Here is a 15158-nt window from a genome sequence, read left to right on the forward strand (position 1 = left end):
ACAGTTTGGATTTATGCACAGGATTTCAGGAAGAAATAGAGAACACATCTTAACTAGCAATGTCATTTTCTGCATTGTACAGCAGCGGCTTTTATCATCACCACCGAGGTCGATATGCGATATTACAATGACCTGCTGAATCCAATTCCGGAGGAGTTTATTTCTGTGCCCCTGATACTGCACTGCATGCTGGAACAGGTGGGTAGATGTTGGGGCTTCCTCCAACCCCAGATACTAACCTTGACTAAATTATCTTTCTTCATTTCCAAATCTTAATACAATTTTATTATTTTACTCAGAATACCTGGATGCATTTCCACTTACTAAATCATAATATTTCAGATAAAACTAAAATTTGCTTTTATCATCAACTTCAGGCCTCTCTCTTGCTGTACTCTATCATTCATTTAATGTTTCCCAAAGTTTGGGTAGAATATATACTTAAAACTGTCTTTACGTAGGTGTGGTGTTCTGACTAATTTTTGTCAGCTTGGCACACACTAGAGTCACCTGGGAAGAGAGATCCTAAATTAAGAAGTTGCCTCCATCGAAGTGGCCGTGGGCATGTATGTAGAGCATGATGAATGTGGGAGGGCCTAGCCCACTGTGGGCAGTGCCACCCCTCTGCAGGCTGAGGGAGTCACACAAGCCAGTAAGCTTCAGGTCTCTACTTCAGTTCCTGCCTCCAGGTTCCTGTTGTGAGTTCCTGCCTTGGCTTCCCTCCATGGTAGACTGTTACCGGAACACCAAAGGAACCCTCTCCAAGTGGTTTTTGGTCAGTGTTTCACTACAGCAACAGAAAGTAAAGTTAGACAGTAGTGTTATTTTAATGAAAGAGAAAAAGAGCCTAGACAGGGGTCTAGTCTGTTAATGGCTTTTAACCTTTAAGTGTTTGTTTTTAATTTGTGTGTGTGTGTGTGTGGTGTGTGTGTGTGTGTGAATGCCTTCATATATAGATGTGCACCACACATATGCAGGACTAGTGGAAGCCAGAAGAGAGAGTTCTGTTTTTTGGAACTGCAATTACAGGGGCTGATAGCTGCTTGATGTGGGAGCTGGGCACCAACCCACTCCTGAGCCATCTCTCCGGGTTTTTAGATTTAATCAGGGTGGTTTTTGTTTTGTTTTGTTTTTGTTTTTCCTACATTTGAAGCCAGTTCTAATTGTTAGTATTTTACACATAAATGTTCATTTGGTTTTCCCGTAGGGGTCAGGTTCTTTACGGTAGTCACTTAAATGCACGATGACAGTGACAGCAGTGAAGGCTGAGTATAAGCCACCTGGTGGAAAAGCTGGTGCAGAAAAGGACACATAGTGTCCTCAAAGAGCCAGCTGCCAGCAGGCTGATGCATTAGGGCACAAACCAAGCCATGGGGAAGCTCGGTGCTCCCAGGGACACTTCATAAACAGCACAGCGACACTGAGTCACACTCCTGCGTCTGGTGTTCTCATCGATGTCATCTCTGTACTTGATCCTGGTCCAACACTACCGCTGTCATATTCGTCTTTTCAAAGAAACGTCTTATTTTGCTGACCAACTCCTTTTTACTTATTTTGTGATTTCTCCATTTGTTTCCGATGGTTTGTATTTCTTTTCAGTAAAATCTTACTTCATTTATTTTCACTCTTTTATTTGGGGACTTATATTTCCCTTGTATTTCTTAGGCTGCATCAGATGTTTTCAGCATATTTAATTCTAAATATGGCACAGACTTATTTTACACATGATTTCATGTAGATTTATTCCATTATTGACCAGTAAACATGGTCTTCAAGTGAGCAAGATAAAATTTTCTGACCTGATATACATGGTCATTTCTTTTGATTATTTGAAAAGAAGCACACACATATTCTTTCTCCTCTCTCTCTCTCTCTCTCTCTCTCTCTCTCTCTCTCTCTCTCTCTCTCTCTCTCTCTCTCTTGCACACATCACTAACAAACAAAACAATGCCATGAAGCATAAAATATTTTATTTCCTCATTTTACAGATATGAAAACTGATGCTTAAAAGGGCCGAGTAGACTGTTCAGACAGTTAATAGTGGGAAAGGGAATCCTCTTCTTCCAACAAAGCTCCATCTCCTAATACCTCCACAACCTTCCCAAAGAGCACCACTCCCTAGAGGTCAAGCTTTCAAACCACAACAAAGGGCGTCACCCTGTTAATTTCCCACAGCACTCCACCTCTTAAAGGTCCCAGCACCTCAAAACTGCAACCCCGAGGACCAAGCCACTAACACATGACCCTGGGAAGCAAAGTACACCCAAGCCTCAATAGCGCTGAGTATGACATTAGCTTATTTGTTGATATGATATAAAGAGATTATAAACTGTCTTCCAACCACAATTCTAAGTAAAATCAAAAGTCCTTAGATTCCTTAAAGGTCTCAAAGGTGTGTTTCTGGCTGTTTGTGTCATTTCCTCCTGCCCCTCCCCACACAGATGCACAGATGAACATGAACATATATGTGCACACTCATGTACACCCACATTTCTCATTCACTTGAGTCTTCTATTTTTTCTCAAATATATTATTCAATTTTACTTATGTTATTCAGCTCTACCTTGGTCTTCTACTCCACTTCTCTGCGTCACATCCCCTGTGAACTCATCTCCAGTACAAACGGCTATCTCAGGTTGGCCATCTCTGCCACCTCCTTTTCAAAGTTCCACAACACACAGGCAACTCCCTGTTCTTATCAACAGCTGACTGTTGCTGGAGGGCTTCTCTCCAGGTTCCCCAAGCCCCACAGTCCCACAATCCACTTACAAAATAATCACTCAGACGCTTATATCACTTATAAACTGTATGGCCGTGGCAGGCTTCTTGCTAACTGCTCTTTTATCTTAAATTAACCCATTTCTATAAATCTATACCTTGCCACGTGGCTGGTGGCTTACCAGAGTCTCTACATGCTGCTTGTCCTGGCGGTGGCTGCAGTCTCTCTCCTCCTTCTTCCTGTTTCCCAATTCTCCTCTCTCTTTGTCCCGCCTATACTTCCTGCCTGTCACTGGCCATCAGTGTTTTATTTACATAGAGTGATATCCACAGCACTTCCCCTTTCTTCTTTTTTAAAAAGGAAGGTTTTAACTTTAACATGGTAAAATTACATATAACAAAACAATTACCAAGCAAGAATTATAGTTACAATATTAAAGAAGATGTCCTATCTATCTTATATTTGTGAGTTTAAGGTTTTATAGCTAACTTATCTTTCATCATAACTGAGAAATTACGACTATCTAGTCTTCAACCACATCAAAGACCTGAGAAGGAACATAATGGTACCTGAGAAATGGTAGATGGATGCAAGCAACTTTCGGGAATCTTGCAAGAGTAGACCAAGACAGCTGGCAGCCTGGACAGTCACCTAATGTTTCTCAGCATTTTGGTGCATTCAAATTGGCTACAGGCCTAGAGTATCTGACAGACCATTTTAGAAGCAGGAATTTTAAGAGACCATCTTACCCTGTCTTGGCAGAGTACAGTGGTCGCTTTCCTTGTGTCCCGCTTGTCCAGAAAGGACAGCATTGCATTTGTACTGTCAGCCATCAAGCAAGGCAGTTCTTTGCCCAGTAGCCATTTCGTGCCAAAAAGACAAACTTCCAAATGGAAATGTCTTAGAAGCCCAACATTCTCTCGGGATCAAATTGGTGCAGCCAGGAGCAATTGTGTCTCACGTCAACAGAATTCTAAGTTATTTAAATGCCATATTCTCCAGGTCTATGAAGTGTTTGAAGATTACCTATCTATCTGAAATATATCTATGTATACCTAGAAGACTTAACTAACATGGCTACAGATATGATTATCATAGATGACTAATTATTAATCTATTTTTAATTATCCATTATAATTTTAAATGAGTTATATAAACATAATACCTCAAACAAGAATAGAAATATATATATATATATACAGTATAACAAAATTAACTTCAAGTTTGTATCAATGAACTAAAATTTATACCAATGTAAAACATTTTAAACATAAACTAAAATCTATACCAATGTAAAACATTTTAAACAAGTTGTTCTTTAAAAGTAGGTTCATTAATCTACCCTTTTATCTTATCATCTCCATATCCTCCTATATATCATATCCCCTTTTCTTTTTTAGAAAGAGATCACATTTATAATCAACCTGTTTTAAATAAAAATATTGGTTTTTCTCTGTCCCACACCAGAGGGCTCTTCTGATTTGGGACACAAGAATCCCTTAACCATTTTTTTTTTTAAAGCAATATGTCTGGTTTAGAGGGGAGTGAGCCAATTCCACCTCTAAAGCCAGCTTGTATATTTGGGAATTTGAGCGTAGCATCTCTTACTACTTCCTGCTGGAAGGGGGCGCTGTATCTTATGGGGACGCAAAGAAAATTTTAGACCTATGGGGTAGTCCGTGAGGCTGTATTGTGTGAACCAGTTGCCTTGAAACGATCTGGATGTTGGATCATCTGGGCCATGGTGTCATCGGAGTCCTTTCAGGGGTCTTGGCTGGTGAAACCTGATGTATCTTAATCTGGAACAAGTCCACAGCCTCTGGCTTTCTGTGGAAACAAAAGCAGAACCACTTTTCCGCCATACTGCCGGTCAACGCACACGCCAGGAACCCGCCAGTGTCCAAACTTGCGTTTTGCCGCATCTAGCTGCCCGTATGAGACAAGAAGCAGGAACCTGGTTTTGGCTCTGTTTAGAATTGGTTATTAAATATTCTCAGGTTTAAGGTGGAAACTCGAGCCGTTGGGCGCCATTTGTTGCTGGAGGGCTTCTCTCCAGGTTCCCCAAGCCCCACAGTCCCACAATCCACTTATAAAATAATCACTCAGACGCTTATATCACTTATAAACTGTATGGCCGTGGCAGGCTTCTTGCTAACTGCTCTTTTATCTTAAATTAACCCATTTCTATAAATCTATACCTTGCCACGTGGCTGGTGGCTTACCAGAGTCTCTACATGCTGCTTATCCTGGCGGTGGCTGCAGTCTCTCTCCTCCTTCTTCCTGTTTCCCCAATTCTCCTCTCTCTTTGTCCCGCCTATACTTCCTGCCTGTCACTGGCCATCAGTGTTTTATTTACATAGAGTGATATCCACAGCAGCTGACCTTTTTCTTTTTTTTTAATTTATTTATTAAATTTAATTTTACACATCAGCCATGGATTCCCTTATTCTCCCCCCTCCCACCCACCCCGCTGCCCCCAGCGCACCCCCATTCCCATCTCCTCCAGGGCAAAGACTCCCCGAGGAGTGAGTTCAACCTGGTAGATTCAGTCCAGGCAGGCCCAGTCCTGTCCTCCCAGGCTGAGCCAAGTGTCCCTTATAAGCCCCAGGTTCCAAACTGCCAGTTCATGCACTGAGGACAGGACCCGGTCCCACTGTCTGGATGCCTCCCAAGCAGGTCAAGCTAATCAACTGTCTTACTTATCCAGAGGGTCTGATCCAGTTGGGGTCTCCTCAGCTATTGGTTCATAGTTCATGTATTTCCATTTGTTTGGATATTTGTCCCTGTGCTTTTTCCAACCTTGGTCTCAACAATTCTTGCTCATACAAACCCTCCTCTTTCTCGCCAATTGGACTCCTGGAGCTCCACCTGGGGCCTGGCCGTGGATCTCTGCATCCGGTTCCCTCAGTCATTGGATGGGGTTTCTAGCACGACAATTAGGATGTTTGGCCAGGTGGCCTTCAAATACTTCAGACCTTTTTCAAACATTTGGACATCATGGAGTCTTAGCCATCATAAGTGCTCACCAATACCTGACTGTGCTGGCTAGCTTTCTGGCAACTTAACCCAATCCAGAGTCATCAGAGGAGAGGAGGGACCATGAGAAAATGCCTGCATAGGCTGTAGGTAAGCCTGTATGACACTCCCACTCCCATCCACCAAGGGCAGGCATCTCATGGATATCAACCAACCATGGTATATCAAGTTGCAATGAGACTAGGCACATCCTCTCCTGTTAAGCCTGGACGAGGCAACCTGGTAGGAGGAAAGGGTCCCAAAAGCAGGTACGAGTCAAAGACAGCCCCTGCTCTCACTGTTCCACAAGAGGACCAAGATACACAAGTGCAACATGTGCAGAGGGCTAGTTCAGTCCCCTGCAGGCTCCCTGGTTGTCAGTTCAGTCTCTGTGAGCCCCTGTAAGCCCAGGTTAGTTGATTCTGTGGGTTTTCTTGTGGTGTCCTTGGCCCCTCTGGCTCCTATAATCCTTCCAATCCTTCCTCCCCCTCTTCCCCAGGCTTCCCTAGCTCTGTCTAATGTTTGGCTGTGGGTTCCTGCATCTGTTTCCATCAGTTTCTGGGTGAAGCCTCTCTGGTGACAGTTGAGCAGGCACCAATATCATTAGGAATCATTTCATTGTTTTTTTTTTGCCAATCATGTTTGGTTCTATCCTAAGTCTTTGGGCTATCCCGCCTCTGGGTTCTGGCCCTCTAGGTAGTGTCAGGGGTAGGTTCCCTTTCATGGTAGGGGACTCAGGCTGGACCAGTCATTGGTTGGCCACTCCTACAATTTCTGTGCCACCTTTACCCCAGCACATCTTGTAGTCAGGACAAATTATAAGTCGAAAGTTTCGTGGCTGGGTTGGGGTCTCAATCCCTTCACTGGAAGTCATGCCTGGTTACAGGAGATGGCTGGTTCAGGCTCCATGTCCTCCATTGCAAGGAATCTTAGCTAGGCTCACCCTTAGAGATTGTCTATTCTGTTTCCCCTTCACAGTGACATTTGTGTGCGCCCCCCCCTTGTTACCTAGCTTCTCTGGGTCTGTAGAGTATCCTTTACTTTACAGTTAATATCCACTTACAAATGAGTACATACCATGTTTGTCTTTCTGGGTCTGGGTTACCTCACTCAGGATGATCTTTTCTAGTTCCATCCATTTGCCAGAAAATTTCATGATGTCATTGTTTTTAACAGCTGAGTAATATTCCATTGTGTAAATGTACCACATTTTCTTTATCCATTCTTTGGTTGAGGGGCATCTAGGTTGTTTCTTGCTATTATGACTAAAGCTGCTATGAATATAGTTATGCAAGTGTCCTTGTGGTATGGTGGAGTGTCATTTAGGTATGTGCCCAGAAGTGGTATAGCTGGATCTTGAGGTAGATATCTTAGCCATTCTGTCAGATGTAAGATGGAATCTCAGAGTCACTTTGATTTGCATTTCCCTGATGGCTAAGGATTTGAACATTTCTTTCAATGCTTCTTGACCATTTGAGATTCCTCTGTCAAGAATTCTGTTTAGATCTCTACCCCATTTTTAAATTGTATTATTTGGTTTGTTGATATATAGTTTCTTGAGTTCTTTACATATTTAGAATATCAGGCCTCTGTCAGATGTGGGGTTGGTGAAGATCTTTTCCCATTCTATAGACTGCTGGTTTTCCTTTTGACTGTGTCCTTTGCCTTACAGAAGATTTTCAGTTTCATGAGGTCCAATTTATTAATTATTGATCTTAGTACCTGTGCTATAGGTGTTCTGTTCAGGAAGTTGTCTCCTGTGCCAATGAGTTCAAGGCTATTCCCCACTTTCTCTTTTATCAGGTTCAGTGTGTCTGGTTTCATGTTGAGGTCTTTGATCCATTTGGACTTGAGTTTTGTGTAGGGTAATAGATATGATATGGATCTATTTGAATTCTTCTACATCCTGACATCCAGTTAGACCAGCAATATGTGTTGAAAATTTTTTTCCATTGTATAATGGCTTCTTTGTCAAACACACACACACACACACACACACACACACACACACACACACACACATACACGTGTCCATATGCGGGTGGATTTATTTCTGAGTCTTCAATTCAGTTCCACTGATCAGCCTGTCTGTTTTTATGCCAATACTATTTGGTTTTTATTACTATATCCTTGTAGTGGTAGAGCTAGAAATCAGGGATGGTGATACCTCCAGAAGTTCTCTTCTTGAAAAGGATTGTTTTAGCATCTTGGGTTTTTTGTTTTTCCATATGAAATTAAATATTGTTCTTTCCAGATCTGTAAAGAATTGTGTTGGAATTTGGATGGGGATTTCTTTGAATCTGTAGATTGCTCTTGGTAAGATGACCATTTTTACTATGTTAATCCTACTGGTCCATGAGCATGGGAGATGTTTCTATCTTCTGATATCTTCAACAATTTCTTTCTTCAAAGATTTGAAGTTCTTGTTGTTTGTTTAGAGTTACACCAAGATATTTTATATTATTTGTGCCTGTTGTAAAGGGTGCTGTTTCTCCAATTTCTTTCTCAGTTCATTGTTTGTATATAGGAGGACTATTGATTTTTTTGTTAGTTAATTTTGTATCCAGACACTTTGATGAAGGTGTTTATCAGCTGTAGGAGTTTTCTGGTGGAATTTTTGCAATCACTTATGTATACTATCATATCATCTGCAAATAGTGATACTTCAACTTCTTCCTTTCCAATTTGTATTCCCTTGATCTCTTTCAGTTGTCTTACTGCTCTAGCTAAAACTTCAAGTGCAATGTTGAATACATATGGAGAGAGTAGACAGCCTTGTCTTGCATGATTTTAGTGGAATTGCTTTAAGTTTATCTCCATTTAATTTGATGGTGGCAATCAGCTTGCTGTATATTGCCTTTATTATTGTTAGGTATGTCCCTTGCATCCCTGATCTCTCTAAGACCTTTATCATGAAGGGGTGTTGGGTTTTGTAAAAGGCTTCTTCAGGATCTAACGAGATGATCATGTGGGTTTTTTCTTTGTTTGTTTCTATGGTGGATTATATTAATAGATTTTTATATGTTGAACCATCCCTGAGACTTTGGGATGAAGCCCATTTGATCATGGTGGATGATCTTTTCAATGTGTTCTTGGATTCGGTTAGTGAGCATTTTACTGAATTTATTTGCATCAATATTCATGAGGGAAATTGGTCTGTAATTCTGTTTCTTTGTTGAGTCTTTGTGTGGTTTGGGTATCAAGGTGACTATGACCTCAGAAAATGAATTTAACAGTGTTCCTTCTGCTTCTATTTTGTGAAATAATTTGAGGAGTATTGGTATTAGCTCTTCTTTGAAAGTCTAGTAGAATTGTGTGTTAAAACCATCTAGCCCTGGGCTTTTTTTGAGGGGTTGGGAGACTTTTAATGACTGCTTCTATTTCCTTAGAGGTTATAGGTTTATTTAAATTGTTTATCTGATCTTTATTTAATTTTGGTAAGTGGTATCTATCAAGAAAATTATCCATTTCTTTTAGATTTTCCAGTTTTGTGGAGTACAGATTTTTTGAAGTATGACCTAATGATTCTTAGGCTTTCCTTGGTGTCTGTTGTTATGTCCCCCTTTTCTTTTCTGATTTTGTTAATTTGGATATTCTCTCTCTGCCTTTTAGTTAGTTTGGATAGGGGTTTGTTGATTTTTCTCAAAGACCCAATCCTTTGTTTTGTTGATTCTTTCAATTGTTCTCTTTGTTTCTATTTTACTGATTTCAGCTCTGAGTTTATTTCCTTCCTTCTAGTCCTCTTGGGTATATCTGCTTCTTTTTTGTTCTAGAGCTTTCAAGGTGTGCTGTTAAGTCACTAGTGTGAGATCTCAATAATTTCTTTTTATGAAGGCATTTAGTGCTGTGAGTTTTCCTCTTAGCACCACTTTCATTGTGTCTCATAAGTTTGGGTATACGTTGTACTTTCATTTTCATTGAATTCTAGGAAGTCTTTAATTTCTTTATTTCTTCCTTGAATCAGTGATAATTCAGTAGAGTGTTTCAGATTCATGAGTTTGTAGGTTTTCTGTTGTTTCTATTGTTACTGAAATCCAGCTTTAATTCATGGTGGTCTGATAAGATACTGGAGGTTATTTTAATTTTCTTGTGTCTATTGAGACTTGGATTATGACTATGTGGTCAATTTTGGAGAACATTCCAAGAAGTGCTGAGAAGAAGGCATATTCTTTTGTGTTTGTGTGAAATGTTCTGTAGATATCTGTTAGGTCCATTTGAGTCATAATGTCTGTTAGTTCCATTATTTCTCTGTTTTGTTTCTGTCTGGACGACCTGTCCATTGGTGTGAGAGTGGGCTGTTGGAGTCTCCCACTATTATGTGTGGGGTTCCATGTGTGATTTAAACTTTAGTAATGTTTCTTTACAAACACGGGTGCCCTTGCATTTGGGGCAGAGATGTTCAAAATTGAGATGTCATCCTGGTGGATTTTTTCTTTAACAAATATAAAATGTCCTTCACCATCTTTTTTGATTAATTTTAGTTTGAAGTTTATTTTGTTAGATATTAGGATAGCTATTCCAGCTTTCTTCTTAGGTCCATTTGATTGGAAAATCTTTTACCAACCCTTTATTCTGAGCTAATGTCTATCTCTGAAGTTGAGGTGCATTTTTTTGTATGCAGCAGAAGGATGAATCCTGTTTTCATATCCACCCTGTTAGCCTGTGTCTTTTTATTGGGAAATTGGGTTCATTGATACTAAGAGATATTAATTACCAATGATTGTTAATTCCTGTTATTTTGTTGTTGGTAGTGGTGGTGGTTTTGTGTGTGTGTGTGTGTGTGTGTGTGTGTGTGTGTGTGTGTGTGTGTGTGTGTTTTCCTTCTTTGAATTTTGTTAGTGTGAGATTATCTTTTGCCTCTGTTTTCTTGGGTGTAGTTACCCTCCTCAGATTAGAGTTTCCCTACTAGTACCTTCTGTAGGGCTGGATTTGTGGATAGATATTATTTAAATTTGACGTTGTCATGAAATATCTTTTTTTTTCTCCCATCTATGGTGATTGAAACTTTTGCTGGGTGTAGTAGTCTGGGATGGCATCTGTGGTCTCATGGAGAAGGACATTTTATATTAGTTAAAGAAAAAATCCACCAGGATGACATCTCAATTCTGAACATTTGTGCCCTAAATGCAAGGGCACCCACATTTGTAAAAGAAACATTACTAAATCCAGGCCCTTCTGGCTTTTAGAATCACTGTTGAGAAGTCGGGTGTAATTCTAATAGGTCTGTCTGCCTTGTGTATGCTACTTGTAGCTTTTAATATTCTTTCTTTTTTCTGTATGTTTAATATTTTGAATATTATGTGGCACAGGGACTTCCTTTTCTGATTCATTCTATTTGGTGTTCTGTAAGCTTCTTGTACCTTTATAGGGATATTCTTCTTTAGAATAGGAAATTTTTCTTCTATGATTTTTTTTAAATAGACCTTCTGGGTTTTTGAGCTGGGATTCTTCTCCTTCTATTCCTATTATTCTTAGGTTTTGGTCTTTTCACAATGTCCCAGGTTTCCTGGATATTTTTTGTTAGGAGTTTTTTAGATTAAACATTTTCTTTGACCAATGAATCTATTTCTTCTATTACATCTTCAACACAGAGTCTCTCTTCATATGTAGTTCCTGTTTGCTTTCCCAGATTTTCCATTTCCAGAATTCCCTCAGTTTATGTTTTCTTTATTGCTTCTATTTTGATTTTCAAGTCTTAAATAGTTTCTTTCACCTGTTTGTTTTTATTGGCATTCTTTAAGGGATTTATTGATTTCCTCCAATTTTTTGGTTGTCTTTTCCTCAGTTTCCTTAAGGGAGTTTTTCATTTCTTCTTTAAGGGCCCCTATCATCTTCATAAAGTTATTTTGAGGTCACTTTCCTGTGCTTCAGCTGCTTTGGAATACTCAGGACTTGCTGTCATAGGATAGCTGGGCTCTGGTGGTGCCAAATTGCCCTGGCTGCTGTTGATTATGTTTTTACTCTGGCATTTAGGCATCGGGGTTTAGGATGATTAGGTCTATCTAGGTCTTGATTTCTGAGTTTGTCTTGGATGTGTGTTGTGTTCCTTGGTATGTTTCCTCTTTAGTCTTCTATTCTTTGTAGCTTGGATTTCTGATGGCCAGTGTGACCTCTGATCTAGTAGGGAGTTTCTGTCCAAGTTGGGAGCTGGCTTTCTGGAGGTTAGCTTGGCCTTTGGTGCAGCGGGGAGGGTGGGGAGTGAGGGTGGGTCATTGTTCTTCTGACTGGTGTGGCCTAAACCTGAGCAGCAGGAATATCCAGGGGTTGGGGACAGAGCCTGGCTTCAGGGCTGGCATGGGGGAGGGGGGTTGGTGGTGGAATGGATTTGGGGAACAGAATCTATGGAGTGGGCTTATGACATTTTCTTAATTAGTGATTGATGGGGAATGCCCAGTCCATTGTGGGTAGTGCCATCCCTTGGTTGCCGTCCTGAGGTCTGTAACAAAACAGACTGAGCAAATCCTGATGAACAAGCCAGTTAGCAACACCTCTCCATAGCTTCTGCATCCACTCCTGCCTCCAGGTCCTGCCCTGTTTGAGTTCCTGCCCTGGCTTCCCTTTGATGATGAACTGTGATGTGGAAGCATAAGCTGAATAAACCCTTTCCTCCCCAAATTTCTTTGGTCTTGGTATTTCATAGCACAAATAGTAACCCTAACTAAGACACTGAGCTGCTAACTCACTGAGAAGATCCTCAGGAAATCTCTTATATTTTCAAGTGCTGTTTGGAAGGATGTTACTTCAGGATTTTCCATGTCTTCAAAATTTCTTTTTTTTTTTTTTTTTTTTTTTTTTTTTTTTTTGGTTTATTTCGAGGCAGGGTTTCTCTATGTAGTTTTGGTGACTGTCCTGGATCTTACTCTGTAGATCAGGCTGGCCTCAAAGTGCCAGGATTAAAGACATGTGCCACCACTGGCAGCCTCTTTCTATTTTCTTGAGTGAGGATTTCTAGCTTAACTCCCTGCTGTTCCTCTGTTTCCTGGAGTCTAGTCTGCTATTGAAGTTGTGTTTTAGCAAGCACATTTGTAATGTGTAAGTTCTCTAATTCATTTCACAATGGCTTATTCTTGTCCTTGGGTCACAGAGGTTCTCTCCCTGGCACATACATGGCCACACATGACATAAACATTCCTTCTTTTAAAAGACTTTATTTTTAATTATGCGTATGTGTTCACCACTGGGTAGGTGTGTGCCCACAGGGGTCAGAGGAGGATAGCAGATCCCCTGCTGCAGGTGCTCCAGGCAATTGTGAGCCACCAGACCTCAGTGCTGGGAACAGAACTCAGGTCCTCTGGAAGGCCAGGATCTTAACCACTGAGTCATCTCTCCATGCCTATACAAGGTTTCCTTTAAAGTCTCTTTCAGTATTTTTTTAAATGTGTACTGACTCCATTTTCTAGACAGTTAACATTAACAATTTCCTTTACCTTAGAAGGTTTTATTATGTCAATGTATTCGAAAAAAGCTTGAGTCTCTAAAACCTCTAAATGTTGCATTCTCATGACTTTATTTACCAGATTCTCCTATTTTATTCACATGAACTCAAAACAGTGACTATTCCATAAGTACCTACTAAGTTCCAGTTAACCAGAAGGATGGCTGAGGAGCCCCACTTTGCCCCCTGACTGACAGGCTCCTGGTAGATATGTGTGGGATGAATAAAGACCTGAGAATTGAAGGGGTGAGAAAACCAAACATTGAAGTAACGGATGCCATTTTACAGGACTAGATGTAAGAGTTCAGCTTTTCAGACGTAGAGCAGTTTGAATTTTTCCTTTACCATGTCAATGAATCTATGAGATAACTGGAAGATAAGAAATAGCAACAGTAGTGAGTGTTTTGAAAGACTGGGTATTTATCAAAGGTAAAGAACCTGGGACTCTTTTCTGTGAGAGCAGTGATTCTCAACAGGGAGTTATTTGACTCCTCTGAAGACACTTTGCAGTGAGTAGAGGAGATGGGTTCACAACAATGGAAAGGATGCCATTAAATACTCTAGTGTGCAGGGCAGCACTCCCCCCAAAAATCCAAATAACTAATCCAGAATGTCACTACTGCCAAAGCTGATCAACCATGTAGAAGAGTATGAAATTATAACAATGATGTTAATATTTAAAAGCAAAAAGGAAGACTGTTTATTAGATGTCTATATTAGGTATTTAGTTGTATTTCAACTTCTTTTACTTGTTACCCAAGCAAAATTGAACAGAGCATTTAACCCTTCTAGACCTTGCTTTGCCCACATTAAAGTAACTATTATCTATTACTTATCTCATTAGTCTACATTTCTCTATATTTGAAAACAAAACAAAAAACAAACAAGCAAAATGAATAATGACTTGGCCTGAACTTCCTATTTCTCAATTTAAAACATGTAGAGTTGGATTAAACAATTAAGTCACTCACCTTTGTTTTATTCTCTATCAAATGGAAAATGATATATATGCCAGGTAGTAGCAGCGAGGCTCATGGGAGTTACTATGTGTACAGATACCACACAGTACCCGGCAGGTAGTAAACATATGCTTAAGTATATGCTGAATCCAAAGTTTTGTGAGCACTATTTTCAGGGCCTTATGAGAAAGAATGAGTACTTTAAAAAAAATCTGTATCGTAATTTTTACTGTGGTCAAGTTTACTGCTTTCTACTTCTAGCTGGTATTAGCTATTTTAATGCAGGTATTAAAATGATATCTAATGCAGGGATTGCAAGCATTTTCTCTTTTATTTTTGTCATCAGGGACACATTGTTGCCATGGGCACCGGTATTTCAGTGGACCTGCCTCCTCCTCTTTAAGAGTAATGGGAATGCATCAGCAAAGAACTGACGGTTAACCCACTCACCCCCAGCTGTTTTCCTCAATAGGTCATAGCAACTGAGGAAGACCTCATCCCCCCGAGTTTAGTGGAGCCACCCCCCAGAGCAGATGGGTTAGACTACAGAATTGCAGCTCACATCGTGTCCATCCTGCCTTCGCTCTCCCTATCTGAGAAGGAAAAGAAGGTCAGAACATGAGTGAATCCAAGTTTTTGCACTTTGAAAACCAGTATGCATTATCTCACTACATTGATATTATTTTAATTTAAATAGAATCTCCAAGAGATCTTCCTAAGTGAAGGAGAAAGCGAAAGCAAAGCCGCCCCCAAAGGCCCTCTCCTACTGAACTACCACGATGCCCACGCCCACAAGAAGTATGCACTGAAGGTAATAATTAGGCCACCTCCCTCCCATAGCTGATGAGAAGAGGTGTGTTTATGGTTCATTAGTTCTGGGGATCTTGGTGGTGGACGATCTCGTCAACCAATGCTAATGAACTGGTATAGAATAGATACCTGCTGACATGGGGGCTCAGAAAACAGGGGCTGATAGGGGAGAAGTAAGTCAGCAAAGAACACTTGCCTAATCACAGAGTTCGAGTTAACC

General features: G+C 40.4%; 1 protein-coding gene across 1 annotated transcript in view; it reads left to right on the plus strand.

Moving 5' to 3' along the window:
* Spag17 (sperm associated antigen 17) overlaps positions 1–15158 on the plus strand; it is a 244861-nt gene that overhangs the window by 106692 nt on the left and 123011 nt on the right. The window contains 3 exon segments of the mRNA XM_037206932.1: positions 86–198; positions 14601–14738; positions 14826–14939. Of these exon segments, the coding sequence (XP_037062827.1) occupies positions 86–198; positions 14601–14738; positions 14826–14939 (365 nt within the window).

Source organism: Peromyscus leucopus, chromosome 6 (genome assembly GCF_004664715.2).
Source record: "Peromyscus leucopus breed LL Stock chromosome 6, UCI_PerLeu_2.1, whole genome shotgun sequence".
Classification (NCBI taxonomy): Eukaryota; Metazoa; Chordata; class Mammalia; order Rodentia; family Cricetidae; genus Peromyscus; species Peromyscus leucopus.